The sequence below is a fragment of the Xyrauchen texanus genome, chromosome 4 (assembly GCF_025860055.1).
Source record: "Xyrauchen texanus isolate HMW12.3.18 chromosome 4, RBS_HiC_50CHRs, whole genome shotgun sequence".
Classification (NCBI taxonomy): Eukaryota; Metazoa; Chordata; class Actinopteri; order Cypriniformes; family Catostomidae; genus Xyrauchen; species Xyrauchen texanus.
The window spans coordinates 31,879,357-31,902,049 of record NC_068279.1 but is presented as its reverse complement, the minus strand read 5'-3'; the positions used below and the strand labels follow the sequence as shown (position 1 = coordinate 31,902,049).

General features: G+C 39.2%; 1 protein-coding gene across 3 annotated transcripts in view; it reads right to left on the bottom strand.

Moving 5' to 3' along the window:
- The window catches only part of LOC127635881 (transmembrane protein 8B-like), a 203,253-nt gene that overhangs the window by 37,110 nt on the left and 143,450 nt on the right, over window positions 1-22,693 (bottom strand). For all 3 annotated transcript variants that reach the window (XM_052116163.1, XM_052116155.1, XM_052116172.1), the window contains one exon: window positions 875-1,245. In XM_052116163.1, the coding sequence (XP_051972123.1) occupies window positions 875-1,245 (371 nt within the window). The remainder of the gene's footprint in view (window positions 1-874; window positions 1,246-22,693) is intronic.

Sequence of the window (22,693 nt, the reverse complement as noted above, 5' to 3'; positions counted from 1 at the left end):
GCTAATAAAGTGAATCTGTATTTATGGTCATATAATTAGATATGTACAAATGAAAAAAAAAAATAAATAAGAATGTCACACCATTTCTTCAAATAAGTATATGAGTCCAATACCACACTATTATTATCAGGGTTCAGCCACTTGTGTTGGTTGTGTTTTTGTTGTCTTTGTGTCTGACACTCATGTTTAGTGTCTTGTCTAGTCTGTGTGAGAATGCATGGCTTGTCATTTTGGCATTGTCATGTGTTCTCTTGTCTTGTTGTTTATTGGCACGAGTGCATTTCTCTGATGTCATCCTTGCAGTATGCACTCGTGTCAAATCATTTTGTCTATCTTTTTTGCAACTGATTTTTTTCTGTTTATTTAAAAAAGCTCATTGTTGCCTATTCTGCGTTTGGGTCCTTCCCTTCAAACACACCATTTCGTGATAATTTATCCGTCTAAAGGAATAATATTTTATAATTAAAATTTGCAGCATACATTTATCACATTGTACAAGATAGGCACATTACATTGACACACAACAAATAAAAGGTATGGTTCAAAACTGAAATTTCTTTCAATTCCTCATCCTCAAGTTGTTCCAAACACATATGACTTTCTTTGCTCCATGGAAAACAAAAGGAGATGTTAGGCAGCATGTAAGATTTATTAACATTCACTATCAGTGCATCTTTTCATACAAATAAAGTGAAAGTTGGCTGAGGCTAACATTTAGTCTAACATCTCCTTTTGGGTTCCACAGAAGAAAGTCATATGTGTTTGGAACAAATAAAGGGTGAATAAATGATGTAAAGTATGATACAATTTAAAAAAAAAATTCATGAACTATCCCTTTAAAAACTTTGGAAAGGTTTAAGACATTTCGACTCACCACATTGAGTTTGAGCTCCATGTTGAGGACACCTCCACTGTCCAGCACCGGCATTAAGTTGATGGCAAATATAGCAGCCCTGTCTGGTGGGATGGAGATGTTGGGCCCAAAGAAGATGTAGAAATGAACTGAAAATGTATCCAGCTCATTGCGCAGTGTTGGTCGGATGGGCCAGCATTTATTGGCATCGGCGGTGGGTGCTAAGTAAGTGATGCTGTCCTCAGCAGATAGTAGATTCGAACTGTTCTGGGACAAGTTAGGCAGACTGGCAGCAGGCAGGGTTTCTGGCAAAGAGAAGCCCATAGCAGTGCCAAATGACTGGGGTATGTTCATGGCAGAGGAACCCTTGGTGATGGTGGGCTTGGAACAATCTGCAAAGAAAATATCAAAGGATGTGTTAAAAATTGGGGTGCACCGGTTTTCCACTGAGAAATTTGAAGGTGAAGCTCATTAATAGAGATAAAAAATAAGTATGAAATGAAATTCATACTAGAATGCTGAAGAATCCCTTGACAGAAGCTGACAGCTCAAAAAACACACTCAGGTTATTCTAAGGCTAAAAGCATCTTCCTTTCATTCCCATGACTCTTTGTGCTTGATCTAAGTAGCATTTCAGTGGAGACATACCCTTTTTTCAGTTTCATGCACAAGTTTAGATGTCTTCGTCAAGATGACAGACCAAATGATTGCTGAAAGTGTCTGTAGTTCGAAGAGATCTGACTCAGTTGTGTGTAGAATCTTATGTAGACCAGAGAACGGCCAAGAAAATGCAGGAAGAGAATGTTTGTTTCATCTGATATTTCCAATATCTGATAAGTCTCTTAACACTTCAAAACTTTTATGCCAGACAAAAAAACTACAAAACCTTGATTTAGATTTTGAAGCCTTCATTCGAATTGTAACAGATTCTTTGCATTACAAAAACTTTGTCTCCCGACACATAAAAATTATGTCATGATTGTTTTTAACATCTTTTAATTGCTGGCTTTGTCATAACATGACACTTTGTAAATTAGAATGGATTACAGAACACACTTTGATTAAATGTAAATTTGCAAAACAATGCTGATGAGTTGAGATAACTAATTGGCACTGATTAGGACAACAAGTAAATCCTCCACACATTTCATTGTTGCCTGATTGCCTCAGGGTATAAATGTTCCGTTATGTTACTGGGGACTCAAGAGTTTCAGGATTATATTTCTCTTCTCACCAAAAGCTATCACAGAACTAGTAAAACTGGACTAATTTCAAAAATTATATGTCACGTTTCCCCCACAGTTTCCTGTTTATACTTACTGTATTTATCTTACTCTCTCACTTCTCTTAAAGGGATAGTTCCCCCAAAATTTAAATTTTATCAGAATTTACAACCCATTGTTTTTGTAGAATACAGAAAAATATTTTAGGCAGAATGTTAGCCTCAGTCATCAATCAATTTCACTGCCAAATAATTGTGCCAAATGCTAAAGGCTGATTTATACTTCTTAGTCAATCCTAAGGTATAGGCTATGTGTAGCTACAGCAGTTACAGAATAGCCTACACCATAGCCTGCCGTGCATCTTTTCAAAAATGTAACCGACGCAGATCATAACAGCTGTGGTCCACTTTAACCATAGACTGTCCCCCAGGATAAACACGAGGACATCTGTGATCACAGTGTCACATTTGATCCAAGTTTATTTTAATATTTATGCATGACATTACATTGTATTTGAACCCGGTACCATGAAAGTAATTGTCTCAATCGGTAGCATCTGCTTTTTTCATGAAGATATATCCGTTTACAGCTTATAAACTCTAAAAGCTTTTTCCTTCAGGGTTTTTCTTGGTAATAATTTGATATGTGTGTGAAATAATATGTTTTGTTTTCTACTCATACACCGTAAGTGTGACAGTACTGTGTGTGTACAGTAAATAGTCAAATTTCTTAAAAAGTACCTGGTAAGAGTTAGTTAAATTGCCAATTTGCATTGTAAAGTCTTTAAAATGATACCCATATTGTGTTATTCAGGCGAGTAGTTATTAAATAATGACCATGTTCACATACTTTGATTACATTTTTATTGCTACAATAATTTAATAAATACTTTTAAATCCAGAAATTACATTGATTGCATTGCTTTTGTTTATTTATTAAACATATTGTTAGCATTTTGGCTGTGTACTCACAGAACAATGCAGACACTATAAATGCAAACCAACGTGTTGGCCACTACGCGGCATACTTCACTATGCTGAAGTATAAATTGGCCTTAACATTTTGCGTTCCACAGTCATGTGAAGTAATTGACTTCATATTATGACAGAATTGTAATTTTTAGATGAACTATTACTTTAAGTTTCCATTTTATTACCAACCCTTAAGCCAGTGATGAGGAAGGTTTTCAATAGTTTACATTTATGCATTTGGCAGATGCTTTTATCCAAAGCAACTTACAGTGCAATTATTACAGGGACAATCCCCCCGGATCAACCTGGAGTTAGGTGCCTTGCTCAAGGGCACAATGGTGGTGGCCATGGGCTTCGAACCAGCAACCTTCTGATTAACAGCCCTGTGCTTTAGCCACTATGCCACCACCACTCCACAATAGTTATTGCTTGACTTTAGATTAAGGGTTTTAAAAATCCACAATTCCGAAACAGTCCTAAGCGATGAGACAAGTTCGAGTATTATTTCCTCTGGTGGGTAGGGTAATTAAATGTCAGTCATGCACCTGGATTCTGGGGACCCAAATATTTTATGTAGCCTCACTGTGGGTGGCAGAATAAAACTGATTCTCTGAAGCATTGCAATTCTTTCTCCAATCAATTCTCAAAATCTCTGAATCGATTCTGAGTTAAATTTACACCACAGATGTGCACTCCAGATACAGAGTGAGATGCTAGAAAGAAATGGTCAGTCATACAAATAATAAAGCAAAGCACATACTTAAGAACTGATCACAGACTGGGTGTATCAACCACATGACCATCGTCCGCGACTCATGCTGATTCTGAAAACAGCTGTTAAATAAAGCTGAAAGGGATAAAAAGAGTTAAAAAAAAGAGGACACGATGCATCAAGAATCAGTTTGTAATCTAAATGTAACCATTTGAATTGTAATATAATCTTGAGGCCAGGGAAGATTTACACCTCTAATCCTCACATCACTGCAGAGCAGGCTCTCATTTTATCCTTTAAATTCATTAAACGTTTGATCAATCTAATGACATTTGAATCTACATCAACAATAATCAAGACCCAGTGGTGGCTATTAAAACCTTTACAGCCCAGCAGTGGCCCTAAGAGCAATGTCCAAAATTGTAAATGTCTTGTTTAACTGCGACATTGGAGGAACACCGGAACATCTCAAGAAAACCTGGCACGTCCGAGACTTGATTAATATGCAAATCCCGCAATGTTTATAAGGCCTCTCCGTCTGATCAAATCAACCCTTTTTGCTCCTCTGTAATTACATCTATTTTGTCATGAAATATCATTATAGTCCTTGCTGACAAAAGCAACGATGGGCAAAAGATCACAATTAGCGAATCGAGGACATCAATGAGGGCTGGCACTCGAACATGCCGCCTGGATGATGTGTCATCATGTGCTCTATTCAGCACCTGCTGGGTCTGCAGCTGCAATACTATGCCACTGGGACTTTTGGATAACAGGTGAGACTAGGTAATGACATGGTAGAGCTGCTTTAGAAATCATTCATTCATTCTTTAACTCACTATTGCCTATATAGATATACAGATGTGGAACATTATAAGGAGCGAGTGTCTGAGATTTCTTATTCAAGTGGTGGTTACTTAGTAACGAACAATTATATTGCTCAAAAAGCACCTAACAATGGGCAAAGGTTTTCTCAAGATAATGTCAAACTTTTCAGAAACTTACATTTCGGAAAATAATTGAACACAATTCAGTGTTCCCTGGTGTTGTTTTAAGAAAAAACTAATCCAGAAAACGATTTGGGTTGTGCTCAATTTAGTTGCACACCACTTAATTTGGGGATGTTTTATGGGATGATTCTGAATGCATTTACATGCATGATCTTACATGATTATGCTTAATAAGACGACAATGAGTGTGGTCATGCAAACTCCTTAAATGCTTTCTTTTATCAAGGTAAGTTTATAAACAGATTAAGCATAAATATTTTGCCCATAACCCTGAATTTACATTGCATGTAAACACCTTTACTAGCCTACATACCGGCTTATCCAATGCGTCCACTTGCTGTACCAATACATCTTCACATTTTGATGTCAAAAGCTGAGAATGACCCAATGATTTAAAAACTCGTGTCTCTTGAGCTGTGATATTTTTTTTAAAAAGCTGATTTTTGGAAGTTATCAGCGCAATAGTGTTTTTGGAACTGTTTTTGTTTGCAGAACAAATTCAGAAAAAACAGCTGTACATATTGTGTCTAAAACGTAAGTTACTCGATTTCAGCTTTTTGTTGCATCAGATGCAGTCATGTTAGCCAAAACATATAGCCCAGCATAGCCCATAAACAAATGTGCATATGGACTGTTGTAACCATGTGTTGTAAAGATCACATTTTTCAACACCTCTATAATAACATGATTCAAAGGCTGTGTGAGGTATTTTCACAGGTATCTTTAAACACTATGGAATAAAAAGTTCCTCACTTCCCACTGCATATTCAATTTGAGATTAAGCTGAAGATTCGCAACTCATCGCATGCAGCAAGCTTCTCTTTGGGTCTATCATATTCAACTCTCACAATAGCATAAACATGTTTTAATACTGTCACACTGACAGGATTCACATGACCTAGACAAGCAGAGACAAACAGTAAAAATCGACTCAGGAAAAGTGTATCCAGTATATGTAGGTAGTTATTTTTCTTAAAATATTAATGTGGCAGGGTGGAGGGCGGGGCCAGGACGTGATCATACACACAATCGTGTGATCATACCGGGACGTGATCATAATCAAGCCTCCGAGAGGGATAAAGGCAGACTGCGGAGGATTGTGCTGGAGAGAGAGATCGTTAACGGACATGTCCGTCATGTGTGTGTGTGTTTGTCTTTTAGGTTTCTCATTAAAATATTATTTATATTGAAAAGCCGGTTCTCGCCTCCACCTTTCCATTGACTGTAGAGGAGTGGCAGAGGATCAAGCTATGGCGTATCGGAGAACTGGCGAGTAAGTGTTTTTTTTTTATCTCTGTCTCCTCTCTCTCTCTCTCACTGCCGCTCCGCGTTGGCCTTTTCCCTCTCATTTAAAATTTACTGAGTTTTTTTTTTGGGGGGGGGGTACTACACTGTTACAGGAAGTACCCCCCTGTTTAATTATTTCTGTTTCCCTCCCCTTGTCCCCTCCCTCGTCCAGGTAGACGGGTATGACCTGCCGGCAGACGGGGCAAGAGGCACACCCCTCCCCAGGGAAAGGGGGGGTGTACGTCCTGCCGGGGGCTCCCCTGCCTGAGAGAACGAGGGAGGAATGTGGCAGGGTGGAGGGCGGGGCAGGGTCGTGATCATACACACCCGGTCCCTTATCAGGCTAATCAAGCCTCCAAGAGGGATAAAGGCAGACTGCAGAGGATTGTGCGGGAGAGAGAGATCGTTAATGGACATGTCCGTCATGTGTGTGTGTGTGTTTGTCTTTTAAGTTTCTCATTAAAATATTATTTATATTGAAAAGCCGGTTCTCCACTCCTCCTTTCCACTGACTGCTTTACAATTAATCCCGGAGACCCTTAACTCTTGACACTGAAGCCAACACAAACTTTTGCAACAACATATTGCAAGTAGACTGTCAGTTTTGACTGCAAGCAAACTCCACTTTGTGGTTGTCAACAAATCTTTGTAGATTTCTCACTCAATGTCAGAATCCTAACCAAACGTTAAACAAAGAATAGGCATTTTGACAAATGCGTCTTGAAATGTACTGTATTTCCTTAAGGCTAGATCCTTAGACCACCAAGGCCTTATGTAACACATAATGAGATGAATAACTTCTGTGCAAGGCTCAGCTCATATTTTTTAAAACATTGACATTCGATCGTTTGTTGAACCCAGCATCTGGTGATGCAAATGAATGCAAAGCTGCCTTCTAGGGCACTGAGACTGACTTTCTGAGGCTGAGTTAGATCAAAGCTTCACTTTTTGACCAGTGCTCACTGCTAATGCAGCATCAGTTTAACAAAGCACCACTTTAATGGCACTGCTAATATGAATGATCAAATACTGCTCAAACTAGGCGAGATGTGTGAGATGTGGAATGCCTAAGAGAGAGGGGAAATATGCCTCTACAGTACTGTTATACAAATTTGAATGCATTACACTCACCTCCACTAACAACTAGTTTCATGCAGTGAATATTTGTGCTAAAGGTAAAGATAGAGTGCTCAAGTACTGATGCATTTTTAGTATATTAGATTGTACATGGATTAATATCTAAAATGAATGCTTCGCTTTAACTTTAATGTGAGATTAGAGTCATAGTTCTTATATGTGGATCAATGGTTACATTCAAACTGTCACACAGTGTTTGGGATTGACAACCTTATTTACTTACAGGTGTGAGACTTGAAATGTCCTGTTCATACAACAGATTACAGCAGTTTAAATGTGGTCTGAATAAATGTACAACAGAAGTCAAAACCGGATTATAAGCAGTTTATGTCTCCGTTAGTTAATGAACTAAGAGTTAATGAAACCACACATGGCGCAGGTACAGTGCAGCGTGGCTCTCTCACATTAAATTACATGGCAGACAACTAGCTGACCAGTACAGTTCTGTTCACACAGCACAGGTTTGCTGAGAATACAGTTGTGAGTCCTGAAAATTTGTAGGTGTCCGTTTGGTTATAGAATGCGGTTGTCGCTCTTGTACATACAACTTAACTGTTTGTAAATGCAACTGTATTAAGCACTCAAAACAGGACTGACAATAGTCTGCTGCTGTGTGAACGTGGCCCACATCATTCAAAGTCAAAGTCAAGTCAAAGTGTTTTTTTTATTGTCGTTCAACCATATACAGTTAGTACAGTACACAGCAAAACAAGACAACGTTCCTCCAGAACCATGGTGCTACATAAAACAACATAGGACAAACACAGAACCACATGAAACTACACAGACTAAATAACATATCGACATGAAGTGGGGATAGAGTCTTGTATAATCAGGCCAGGAACACACTGAATAAGGAAATCATAGTGGCTAAAAGAAGCTACTCTGAGAAGCTGAAAAGCAAGTTTTCAGCTAACGACCCTGCATCAGTGTGGAGTGGCCTGAAACAACTTACTAATTACAGGAATCCTATGTGGGTATGTATGAAGGTGAGTGTATGTACGTATATGTATAATTAATTATTTTGTGTTCTTTTTTGTTTTTAATTACCTATGTCTTGCTGCTGTTTTTGGTATTGTTTGTATTGTTGTTGACTGGAAGCTCCTGTCACCTAGACAAATTCCTTGTATGTGTAAGCATACTTGGCAATAAAGCTGATTCTGATTCTGATTCTGAAGTGCACGTGCAAACGTGTGCAAAACATAAGGGACAGTGCAATAATTACTAAAGCAACAGGACAATATGACAGTGAGAGATGACCAGTGCATATTTGTAGTCTGAGTAGTACAAAAAGATGACACTTTCTAAAAGTGGCAAATGTAAACCTAACATACTATTAAATAGTGTTCTGTGGACTTAGCAGTTATTGAAGTAGCAGCCAGGTATAAAGTGACAATGAATTACAGTGCAACTCTGGTCATGTGCGAAAGTTGGATGGTATACAGGTGTGTGTGTCAGCCCAGTATCTGAGTATTGAGGAGTCTGATGGCTTGGGGGAAGAAGCTGTTACACAGTCTGGCCATGAGGGCCCGAATGCTGTAGTACCCTTTGCCAGATGGCAGGAGGGTGAAGAGTTTGTGTGAGGGGTGTGTGGGGTCATCCACAATGCTGGTTGCTTTGCGGATGCAGCATTTTGTGTAAATGTCTTTGATGGAGAGAAGAAAGACCCTTATGATATTCTCAGCTGTCCTCACTATCCTCTGCAGGGCTTTGCGGTCCGAAATTGATGCAAGTACCAAACCAGGCAGTAATGCAGCTCTCAATTGTCCCTCTATAGAATGTAGTGAGGATAGGGGGTGGGAGATGTGATTTTCTCAGCCTTCGAAGAAAGTAGAGATGCTGCTGGGCTTTCTTGCTAATAGATCTTGTGTTGAGGGACCAGGTGAGGTTCTCCACCAGGTGAACACCAAGGAATTTGGTGCTCTTGACGATCTCCACAGAGGAGCCATCGATTAGTGGAGAGTGGTACTCACTGTTCTTAGGGCTCTGAAGGCGGAGTCTCGGGTCCTCGGCAGTGCACGCACCTCCGACAGTCATCCACGCCTTCTGGTTGGAGTGTGTGGTGATGGTCTTGGAGAAAGTGACATCCTTAATGCACTTGCTGATGTAGCTGATCACTGATGTTGTGTATTCCTCCAAGTTGGTAGAGTCACCATATGTTGCAGCCTCCCTGAACATGTGCCAGTCAGTACACTCAAAACAGTCCTCAAGCGCAGAGATGGCTCCTGCTAGCCAGGTATTCACCTGCTTCTGAAGCAGTTTTGTATGCCTGACGAGCGGTCTGTATGCTGGGATTAACATAACAGAGATGTGGTCTGAGTATCCGAGGTGGTTGCTGGGCTCCATCCGGTATGCGCCTGGGATGTTTGTGTAAACAAGATCTAGCGTGTTTGCCCCTCTCGTTGCAAAGTCCACATACTGATGGAATTTAGGGAGCACTGTCTTGAGATTCGCATGGTTGAAATCTCCGGCAACAATAAACAGTCTGTCAGGGTGAGCGTTCTGCAGTTCGCTAATAGCCCCATACAGATCACCGAGCACTTCCTTAGCATTAGCACTGGGGGGAATGTAAACTCCGGTTATAATGACAGTTGTGAATTCCAGTGGTAAATTAAAAGGTCTGCATCTAACAGTCACAAGCTCCATCAGTGATAAGCAGTAGTTAGAGACTAGCATAGAGTTCTTGCACCATTCTGTGTTGATGTAAACACACAAGTCACCACCGAAAGTCTTACTGCATAGAGCTGCATTTCTGTTGGCATGAAACGAAGCGAGCCCGTCTAGCTGAATGGCGGTGTCTGGAACTCTGTTGCTGAGCCACATCGCATGAAAACAAAGACGCAGCAGTCTCTAAACTAATGCTGTGTAGTCTGCTGGGGTCGGATGTAGTCCAGTTTATTGTCCAGGGAGCAAACATTTGAAAGCAGGATAGACGGGAGAGCCAGCTGGCTAGGGTTTGTTTTTAGCCTAGCATGGACCCCCGCCCTCTTGCCATGCTTCCGCTACCTCGCACACCGCTTACGATGTCCCCTCCCCTGGCCACCGGCATCATGCGATGCCGAGGACTGGAGGCCTGGTCTCCGCAGCAACCCGGAGCTTCTCCTGCAGATTATCATTCATTTTGGTTGTTACATGGATCTTATATTTGAGCAGTGTCTGGCGATGGTAAACACGAACACTGGTTGCTCCGATGTCCATGTGCCGTTAAGGTCGGGCTAAGTAACAAAAATAGCACCATTTTGGATCCGGAGTGGCTGCTGCGTGCTACCATGCCGCCATCTTGGATCTAGTTAGACTTTTAACAAAAGTCTATCACAAAGCGTGTAACATGTCAAATGCTTTGTGGTAACAAAGCAAAATAAAATGAAAGCAAAGAAAGAAAGAACAATTTAGCATCAGAGCTGCATATGGAGTATGAATTCCACTCATGCTGATTTCCATATTGAGTCCATTATCAGTGCATCTATGATGGTGGAAACGTGGGAGAGAGTGGTCATTTTAGGCACTGCTGTCCAACATGTTATTGTTTCCTATTTCCATCCTTCTCTTACTACACGGGGCACCAATAAAGCCTGGTGTGCATTATCCAGTATTTTCTAGTGAAAGTGTTTTGGGCTCAATATTGATTTAAATGCAGTGTGGAAATTATGAATAATGTCAGTAACATTAATAAGTCCATTTCTGCTACTAAGGAAACAGTTTGCTGGGCTACTGAGCAGTCAATTCAACTCTCTTTCTTTTTTCTTTGTTGTTTTTAAACGCTTTAATTAATTGGGATTTATTAGATAAAAATATAACATATTAAAGATGTAACACAATTATTCAAGCCCCCTGACCATAAGTAAATTCTGTACTAATTAATTTTCCAACGAACTGAGCAATTCAAGCCTGTATTTACAACTTTATTGTTTTGTGAGTTGCCATCAGCAGGGGGCAGTCAATGCAACTTAAGCTGTACAGGCAATGTGCAGCTTTACATGTAACTACATTTTACTTTACATTGTAGCACAACAACATGCAGTTTATTTTAAGATAAGTTTATACTAATCTATCTATCTATCCATCCATCCATCCATCCATCCATGGTGGAAAATCAAGAGGACTTGTCATTGATTGGATGCTACATCCACTGGGAATGATTAATATACAAATCAGAAGCAACACATAATATAAGTATTGAACTGATGTTGTTTTTATATAATAATGGAAAAGGTCAGATCTTAGTTGAGCAAAAGCGGAAATTGTCATTAAGCTCCCACAGTGGAGTGGGAAGATGAATGGGAGGAGTGGACAGATGAGTTGTGGATATTTGGTGCACGTTCCTCAAGTGAATTCCTCCCACAGTCTCCTGCCAATGTGAATAAATATGGCAGAACACACCAATGTTCAGTAATGAGTTACATTTATTTTTATGATGAGTGTGATTAAACTTTTCTTCTGGAAAGTAATATCATTCCTTATCCTAACAGTAGGCTTCTTGCAGTTGTCATAGCAATAAATATTTTAATATGCATCAATATAATTTGCATTAATTTACTGTAAATTTACATTTTCAAACACAGCTCATCCAATCAGAATTAATTTATTATTATTTTTATTTATTTGTTTATTTAACAGGGACATTGCACAACAAATGTGTTGCACAAACCAGAAATAGCTAGAAGCTAATTTTCATCTGTAGTCCCTGGACAGAGGCAAGGTGACAGCAGGTTAATTCAGTGGACAATGAGCATTCCCAATGATGAATCCTTTCACAATACAAAATACAAATAAAACACCTGCAAAAGGATCATCTCACAAAACATGCAATTGCACTACCAGTAGTATTTACAACTATTTACAGTTCCCTTTTGAATTTACCTTCTTATATTTTTAGCCAAACCCCAATTAACCAGTTTTGTGCTAATGATCACAAATCTGACCGTCTTTCAACCATTTCTTCAGGTTAAGTTTAAACCGTTGCAAGGTGCTACTCTCTCGCATAGTTAAAGGCAACGAGTTCCACATCCCTGCAGCTTTCACAGAAAAGCAATTCTGTCCAAAAGCAGAGGACCTAAAGTTGACATAACAGTCTCCTCTGTGGGAGGCTCGCGTTGTTCTAAGTCCTACCTCTTCACACGATTTCACAAACATACTCAGGGGCTGTGGTGCCAAATCATGAAAAATTTTATATACTAAATTAACATTTGAAAACAAAACAAAATTTCAAACGTTAATAATCTGTATTTCTTCACAATGTTACAGTAATGGTATGAAACCGTTTTTTTATCTAAAATTTTGAGTGCCTGTTTGTACAAGCTTTGAAGCGGCTGTAACGCAGAGTTTGTTGATAAAGACCAATTAGTGATGCAATATGTAAAATGTGATAATATCATTGCATGCAAATAAAGCTTGGCTGCATCTGTGCTCATTTGCGGGCGCATATATCTGAACTGCGATAAATTAAATTTTACAGTTTTTATCAGTTTTGAAACATGCTTTTTAAATGACAGTGTCCTGTCGAACAATACGCCTAAATACTTGACAGACTCTGCTTCGTGAATTCTTGTTCCTTTTACAATAATTTCCGGCGCAGAGTGAGAAGTATTAATTTAGAGTCGGAACTATCCATTTTATAAAATATATTCTAGCTTAGGTACTTTAAAAAGTACTGAAAATGAACATATTACTGAACACATTATTTAAGGATACATTTGCTGGCATAACTGAAATATTGACGAAGTTGCCATTTTCAGGTATAGCAGATGCAATTTACTGCATTTCATCATGATCTAATGCATTCTAAATATACTATCGTTATTATTAATCACAACAAGGTATCAGCTGTTAACATATCAATTCACCTACTGAGAACAAGAAAATAGAACAAAGTGGTAAAATGACAGACAACAGCATGCTGAGCAGAATGTTGTTCTAACTTTACAATAAAAAGACACATCTGAAAAAAAGAGTGAGAAAGAATGACGGAGAGGTTAATTAAGAGATTTTATGATTTTCACATTTTACAATCCAACACAAAGCTGTAAACAACGATGATAATCTGCAAGATATCGCTTCTCTGAACATCTATCATTCAGATAACCCCTCAGGACAAAAACTCTTAGGGCATTTTTACAAAAAGGATATACAGCTTGCTAAACTAGTTATGATATTAATAATAAAAAAATTAAAAAACACCTTTTCAGCCATCTTGGTTCCAGAAGCATATTTCATATTTATCTTTAATTAGGGAGTTCTAAGACAACTGCTGGGCGAAGTCCTCGACGGTGTCGCCGAAGAGGAGAAACTGGGAGACAGGGGCGTTCAGGAAGCGAGTCTTGTCGGCTTCATGCATCTCGACCAGGTTCAGCCATAGTTGACGCTCCTGGACCACGAGCGTGGCCATCGCATGCCCGAGCGCCTGCGCTGTGACCTTCGTCGCTCTCAGGGCGAGGCCGGTCACTGAGCGCAGTTCCTGCAGTGTGTTGGGATCAGGGCCATCCCCGTGCATGTTTCTGAGAGCCTTGGCTTGGTGGACCTGCAGGAGAGCCATGCCATGCAGGGCGGAAGCAGCGCGTCCAGCGGCGCTGTAGGTGGTAGGGTTTCCGGGGCATAAGTCGAGCGCAACTGCCCTATCCACCTGGGGAATTGCCGTGTACCCGTGGCGTGTTCCGCCGTCGAGGGTGGCGAGGGCGGATGATCAGGTGGCGGTTTGACGAGTGGAGAGGGGTGCTCTCCACGAAGATGTCAGCTCATCATGCACCTACGGGTGGGGCGAGGCTGTGAACGGCTCCCAGACCCCAGAAACCAGTCATCCAGCCGTGATGGCTGTGGGGAGGATGGAGGGTTCCAATCCAAGCCCACGCTAGTGGCTGCCCGGGAAAGCACGTCGGTCATTTGCGTGTCGGCCTCAGCCTGGGCATGCAGGCCCGAAAGCGGGAGCCCAGGGGAGTCCTCGGCGTCAGACACCGCGCCCTCCGATGCAGCGGCGAGCTCATCTGCTTCTGTCTCTGGAGGATAGGCAGACTGGCTGTAAGACGAGTCACCGTTGCCTCGAGCACGGACGGGAGTCAACGAGCGTGCCGGGGTGCGGGTGGTCTGAGGGGGTGTAGCCGGCGGAGCTGCACCCGCTGCCATCCCCAAATCGCCTCCATCGCCAACCGCATCGTCCTCAATCCCGTGGGAAGAAGGAGCAACGCGGGGGGCGGCTGTAGTGACTTTCTTACGGTTGTAAGAGAGCCGCGACCGCAACGTTGTCATGGTCATGTTCTCGCAGTGAGAACATGAACCATCCACAAACGCAGCCTCAGTGTGATCGCTACCCAGACACACGAGACAACGCCTGTGGCCGTCTGAAGCGGAGAGCACTCTACCGCATCCAGGAACAACACAGGGGCAGAAAGGCATCTTTATAAAGACGTGTCCTTAAAAGGACATTCAACACTGCTGTGTTTTGCTCTTTTAGAGGTAATTACTCTTTTAAATAAAATCACTCTTTTATGAAAAGGACTCGTGAGAGTTCTTTTTTATCTGCGCTGTCGAAGCGCCCAGGGGCAGGAATGCACAGCCTTGCAAACAGGAGAAAGCCGCTGTTGTGCGCCGTAAGATCCAACAGCATGCAGCAGAGGAATAGCAGGAACTGGTGTGTAACTCGCAGAAATTGCAGACACGACCATCGGCTCCAAAGAAATTTTCTGAATGAACTCCCGTATTAGCCCCGTTTAAATACCCGTATGTCCGAGGGCGGGATATGCAAATACCGTCTGCCAACTTCTCATTGGCCTTTTTTCATAGAACAGAGGTATATATCGGCGCTCAAGAGAGATCCCTAGTGTCGCTTCTCTGACACAACGTGGAGAGAGCGACAGAAGGGGAATTAAGGTAATATAATAACAATAATAATAATTATATATATATATATATATATATATATATATATATATGAGAGAGAGAGAGAGAGAGAGAGAGAGAGAGAGAGAGAGAGAGAGTACTGCATATTATTTGAGTTAAATAATAGCCTTTGTTTACAGCCAAAAGCAAAAGCAACTGTTTCTGGCAGCAAATAAAAATATGATTACTTCTATACCATATAGCCATTATCTTTATTTATATTACTGCTATGGAAACAACACACTGGTCATATTATGTGTAAAATACACTTCTTTTGTCATGAATGAAACATGTGAGTTGACTTTAAAAATGACTTTTCCATTTTTGTCAAGAGCAAAAGATGAAAAGCCCTTGCCCCAGGGTTGCAGCAGGGATCTTTTTGAGGAAGCTCAATGTACCTTTCCAGCTGTACAACGGCTGCAGTCTTCTGTTAACAAAGAGAACAATAGTTCCCTTATTCCACTGATAGCACCTACATATTGTACATCATCAGACACTTGCACTTCAAAGGACATTTTAACATTTCATGGTCTGTAAGCTACAAGGTGTTTTAGGCAAGGACGTGTCTGAAACCTCAAGTCATTGTTCATACTCTCAATACTATAACCAACAAAAAACAGAAAAGGTTCTGCTTTCTTTTAAAAGGAATAAAATATCAACATTTAAAAGTCAGTCAGAAACAAAACATGATAATGAAAAGATGTGGACATTCAGCCCCTCTGCCCTATCCATCTTTAAGAGAGAGAGAAAAAAAACTTCAAATTTGAATGGTGTGAGGAATAAAGTGTCACAGTGCTTGTCCACCTTTTCAGCCATCTGTGTTCCAGAAGCATATTTCATATTTATCCTTAGGGATTTCATAAAATCCTCATTAGGGACTTCTAAGACATGAATCACAAAAATAAAAACCTTAATTCCAAGCAAAATATTAAGGTAATATAATAACAATAATAATAATAATAATATATATATATATATATATATATATATATATATATATATATATATATATATATATGTTTATTTATCCAAGATAGCTTAAACCACCAGTTACAATTACACCAAAAAAAATTCTGTTTGTTTTTTTCTTTTAAACAAATACTTTTTTACAAACACAAAAGTCTGTACTTCAAGATTTTTAAGCACACCAAAACAAGATAATCACACAAGTTTCAGTTTTCACAAGTTGTGTTATCTTTTAAGGGACAGAGAGACAAATGGCAGGTGTATATTATCCTCCCAATATATTATATAGACAATAGAGACAATATATATATATATATATATATATATATATATATATATATATATATATATATATATATATATATAAGTTTATTACAAAACATTAGATATATTCAAATATATAAGTAATTTGAGACTGTAAAAGACCAACTTTATAACATAATTCACAGTGCATCCTGGGGGTCTTTTTGCATGATTCTCTTATTGGTGGATCTTTTCCTTCAGGATCATGGTCATTGTAATTCATTACTCAGGATTCCACTAATAAACAGGATTTATTTTGAATTGCAGACTGATAGCTTCAACAGAAGCATACACCATTGATTTATAACCTTGGAGCTCATGGAAGGTCTGTCTTTAATAGTTATATGTTTATTTACTTCTGGAACCCAACTGTTGCACTCTATTGAAATTTAGCAAAACATTTATTGGTAGAACAGTGCACAGGCAGTCTTCATAAAAACATTTGAGCAGAGCTTCAGGCATTTTCTGAAAGCTTTAGTTTTCATTTTACAGCAGTTGGAAGACAATTATTCCACCATATTTTCAGAGTATACTTTTCTGTACGTAACAGAGAGGTCTTGAACTCACAGAGAATGTGGACCTCAGTGCAACACATGGCCTGCCCACTGTGATCTCTAAGGTTTATTCTATTCACACTCACTAAAAGTGTGGTTAAAATTGCTACCAGTGAGTAACACGCTTTGCTTTTTCCAAGAAACCTTAAGTTGTACAAGTTGTGGGTGAAAGTTTTGATAAAAGCATGCCCTTGTGTAGCTTGCTAGATTAAAAAATGTATTCAAATCCTAGGGCAAAAGTATTGCACTAAAAAGAAAGCATTAAACCTCTTACATTTCTTCCGCAACTCTTCCTCTGAGATTACTGAGCGTGCCAAATAACACTGACAAACAGCATGACCACAGGAAACCATCTTCATATTTAACACAGACAGTGTCTAAAGGCAATGTACGGCAACATGAATGGAAGAAAATGTGGCACATGACTGAGGCATAACTGAAGGTTAACCTGAGACAGATCTGATTAACAAGGCTTCTGTTGTGTTCACTGCCTCTATGTTCTGTTACTGCATTTGTTACAGACATTAAAGAAGGAAACAATAATTACTGCATCTAGCAGTAGAAATATTGACAAACCCATCTAATATGATTACATAAAAGGAATAGTTCACCAAAAAAATGAAGATTCTGTCATCATTTACTCAACCTCAACCCAAATGACTTTCTTCTGTGGAACACACAAGAATGTATTTTAAAGAATGTTAAAATCGCTGATTTCAACAAATTAGCAGTTGATAGTGACTCATTTTATGTACATGTGATCACTTCGTATGATGAACAGACCGAAAGTCGTTATTCACTCTCAAATCAAATCCCTGATTAACCACCAAGCATTTTGAATATCCAAAAAGTTAAATCCTGATTTGAATAAAACATTTTGCGCATGCAAGTGTATGCACATTCTTGAAATGACAGATCCTCAATGGTATCTATCTAAATGTCTTTCCTTAAGGTAGAGGAATGTATATTTCCAGGACAAATACTATGTACAGCCACAGTGCCAGATGAATTGCTTTCACTATCTCTTGACTTCCAGAAGATTAACAGATGCATGGATGTGATCCACCAAGACATATCTCAAGTGCTGCAAACAGAGTGTACAGGCAGGTCTTCTGTCCTTCTGTAGTCGACACTGTAGACATATTCCTGATAACAGTACTTACAGGGATTTTTGTGCTGTAGTGAAAAATGCTATCATCTCTGTCCTGCCTTTATTGTCTAATGGAATGAAAAGCTCTTCCCAACATCTGACCATTATCCCAGAATGATGTTAAACAAGGTCATCTTCAAGGTCATCTTCTAATAGGAATTGGGGTGTTATTAAATATCTTTACAAGTTAATGCAAGATGCCTGTCTGCACAGAGTGGTTTTAAAGTTTAATTCATGAGTTTTTCATGGGAGGAACAAAAGGACAAAAAGATAAACGTAAACCATGAATACTTTAGGAAGATTAATCATCTTCCTGCACTATCTGATTTAAGATTACTCATACAAAACACAAGTATTTTTAAGATGGCATGCAATTTTATCATCTGAGCGCATTGCTTTGCATTGTTCGGCAGTGGGGTACGGCAATGCTAAATAACACTGAGGGGGCAATTCACTAAGAAAGGACTACGTATGTTTGCGTCATTTATTTGCACGTGTTGCCGGCACTATCTTATTAACTCAAGGAATTATGCAAGTCAGGTAATGATGCAAACATGGCTAAAATCAGTGCTTTACACCGTTTGCATGGCACAGTCCTTAGTGCTAGATTGCGGATGCTGCAGCAGACTATCACAAACTAGCTTGGACTGTACAGCACAGCATCACTCTACCACTGTGATCTAGGCACCTTAATTGCTCTTCAAAATATATAGTGTGCTCAACTGCATGACTCCGGATATGTGGCCAGTTGCACACGTTTATCCATCATTTCATCTAGGACTGCTGCCGTTTTCAATAGAAAATGTACACAAAATAAATAAAATGCTTTCTTCAGGTGGTGATAGTACAGCATTGATTAAGCAAATAGCATTTTTAATAGTTTTATGGATAAGGCGCTATCTATAATCCTTATGGAGATTGGAGGTTTCTTACCCAATTGACTTGCATTGTATATAAACACAATGGATTGATGAAAACATATTTGCTTGTGTTCTGCAGAAGAAAGTCATACAAGTTTGATATGGCATAAAGGTGAGTAAATGGTAAGATAATTATTTTTGAGTGAGTTATTCCTTTAATATTCTTAGTGTACCAGATTGTTATCTATAAATTGATATTTCTATTGTCAAGAAGATCCCTTGTTCCTTTTACAAACAACATCCTGTGAAATGCCACAACATGCATACAAACACATTTAATTTCTGCCTACTTCTGCTCTCCCTGTCTGCCTATTGTGCCACTGAACAGCAAATACAATATTTTGTATGCTGTTCACTTACATAAGTGAAAAATCAAGCACACTCTAAATCATTTTTAATTGGCTCTTTGATTCCACAGAATCCTGATAACGATGGGTCAACAGCTCATAGACTGACTCCTGCAGTTCTTTTTCCTGGTCAGGCTTAATTTCTTTGTCTTCTTTTGCCTATTGTTTTGGTTTTAACCCATATTTTGCCACAACCTGTGCAACCTGTGCTAACAGTATGCAGTACCTGCACTTCTCTAATTTAGTCTACAGAGTACTGGCAGTTTTTCTTCCCTGCCACCACTTTTAGAGTCTCCCGGTATGATGTAATGTCTTTATTTAATGTAAGTCAGTGATTTGATGAGGCCTGCCAATCACTTTTATCTGACCATCCAAATGATTTTGATAAAAACGTGGTAAACATCCAAGCAATCTCTGCGCAAAACTCAGCAGTGAGTTTAACAACACAAAACATATGCAACAGCATCAGTAATTGTCAAGCGATACGTGGTCCAGTCCAGTTTCAGAGGAGCATGCATGTTTTTGCTTGTCTTGGCATAGTTACAGTCTTCTCCAAAACATGAACCAGCAACTTTTGGTTGAGCACATTTTTATCACATTTTAATAACTTGTATTTATGCAAATTGCTTAGCTGCTGGGTGCAGTCAAAACTACAAACTTAAAAAAATGTCAAAGCTGTTACAGAAGTGATGTCAGCTCATATGCAAAATCTTTTGTTACAAAAGGTAACTCGATAATGAAAACTGAACCTTCTAAGAAAATACACAGGAATATTTGCTTTTTATTCTCCATTAATTTCTGTAGTGCTCATAAAAAGATTATGTGAATTGTCATTTAACTTGCCTATGCATATATCCTGACAGTATTTGTGTTTGGAAAGTCTTTTTTTGTCCTCCCTCTTGAATGGGAGGATAATACAAAATTTAAAAAGTAAAAACTGACATAATGGTTTTTATTTTTTTAGGCTACATTTATTTGTGTAAAAACATTATATTGCCATTATTCTTTTATGTGGGTTGATATAACCCACATAAAAGAACTTTAGCAGATCTACTGTAAATATTCTTCCTCGGTTTTCATAAACAATGACCCTTTATTGCATGTTATTATTTTCAGTAAAGTTAATCAAAACTTATTTGTTAGTTGAGGGTGTGAGATGAAAATGTTAATTAAATACATCTTTTAATGTAATTAAATACAATTTTAATGTAATTATATGCATATTATTAACAGTTTTGTTTTTCATGTTAACATGTTAGTTATATTAAAAGTGTTATGTAAGTTAAATACAGATAAAAACATTGGCCCCATTTCAGTTTATAAAACCCCTAGTTTATTTACTTATTTTTAAATAAACATATGTTGTGAACAAAAATGGTCTCAGAGTACATTTTATTTTTATCACTAACAAGGACAGTACCTGTACTTTTTTTCTTCCACTTCAAGCACTGGCCATAACAATAAATGGCAGGAGGGCCGGTGTCAAATGGAAGCTTATCAGCCTAAAACACATGTGCTTCCATCATAATCAAATTTTCTGCTCACTCTGCTCACTTGAAATGCCCTTGTTTTTGTTTTGATGGCATGTGTAGTTTTCTTTCTTAGCACCATGGCCAATGAATATTTTATAAAGGTGTGAGTAGCCCTTGTTCAAACTGATTTATATGTTTTTACTATTCTGTCTTTCTTTGATCAGAGAAATTGCTTCAGTACTGAAGAAGAGCAAATTGAATAAGCTTAGCCAGCAAAGAAAAGACACAAAACCTCATTAATTCTTACACTTTTACAATAGTTCATAGACTTGCAGCAGCACACAGTGCTGTTATAAGCTATGTCTTTACTAATTGGTGCAATTTTAATCTGGAATTCAGTGGAATGAACTTGGTATAGATGAAGAATGACTTGATAAATTGCTGTGTGCTAAAATAGTATGGTGGTCATTGTTTTTTTTTGTGTGTGTATTTTTTTGGCAAGCATGCATGTCGGTCCTTGAAATTGAAGGTGTGAAGATGTGTTTACTATTTTGTAGAACAGCACAAAATTCCATAAAATAAAAAAAACCTAAAAGATGAACTTTCATATAAGCATAACATGAGGAACATCATCTTATTTTATTTTAATGGAAACTGCTTTAAAGTTGTCAGAACAGCACTGTGACAAAATTAAATTCATGTATCTTTTCTTTTGAGGAAACTACAAAGCAACAAGTCAGTCTGTGTAAATTTGAACAAAGTGACATGTGGCAGATGTGTGGTGACCTATTATGAGATTCGAGGTAACTTCTGTTCCAGTGACACAGAAGTACAATTTCCATGACATACCTCATTCCTGAATTTAGAGGGAAAAGAGAGAGAGGGGGGAATACTTCAGGTCTTCTTTGTGGTACTCAGATTCCTCATGCAGAAGGTTACACTAAACACTCACATATGCCAAACTGCTCATGGAACTAAACTAAAATGCTTTTAAATGTGCACTACTATTCAATACTAATAAGCAATACTAACTAAAGGCGTCATTTATAAAGTAAATATTTAAATATAATTGAAACTAAAACTAATAGGTTCCATAAAGTCCTGTCGATGAAGTGACACTAGGGGTCACTCTTGGGAGCCTGAGACACCTCTGATCTTTGATAAAAGGCCATTCGGAATTGGCGAGTGGTATTTGCATGCACTCCCCCGAACATACGGGTATAAAGGAGCTGGCATGCATGCCGTGCTTTGGAGCCGAGTGTAAGGTCCCGGGCATTTCAGCGGGTAGTCCAGTGTTGTGGCAGGAGGGACACAAAGTCTCGTTCTCTCCATCAGGGAACGGAGCTTACGGAAGTAACCAGGATGTTCCCTATCTGTCACTCACGCAACGTTGTGTCGATGAAGTGACACTAGTGGTCCCCTACAAAAACGCCACAACTAGCTGAACTGTGTTACTTGGACAGGCGGTGCGAGACGGGCAGAGTACTGTGTGCCCCATAGCCAGCGCACCAGGTCAACACGTAACCTCCCCCAACGCTGCTATGAACGGCAAACACCCTTCGTGGGCAAGTCGACTGTCCAAAAAATAGGGGCAGGTTAGCCCAGTTGTGCCCTTTCCCTCTTTTTTCATTTTTCTCCCCCAAAAAGAGTGAAACTTTTTCAACCAAATGGGACCACCAGTGACCACTCCCAAGGGGAAGACACAGCGGAGACCACACCCCACCCAGAGTGGGGGGGTTTGAGTGGAGATACATCACATGGTCTTGCCGAGCATAGCAGGAAGTATGTCATGGAAGACACAGTTTACCAACAGGGAAGCGTTTCAGCAGAAGAATCAAGTCACAAGGGGTTACCTATGGGGAACCAGCACATGGGGAGCAACTACCCCAGTACAGGGCTTAGACAGCACGTGTACTGAC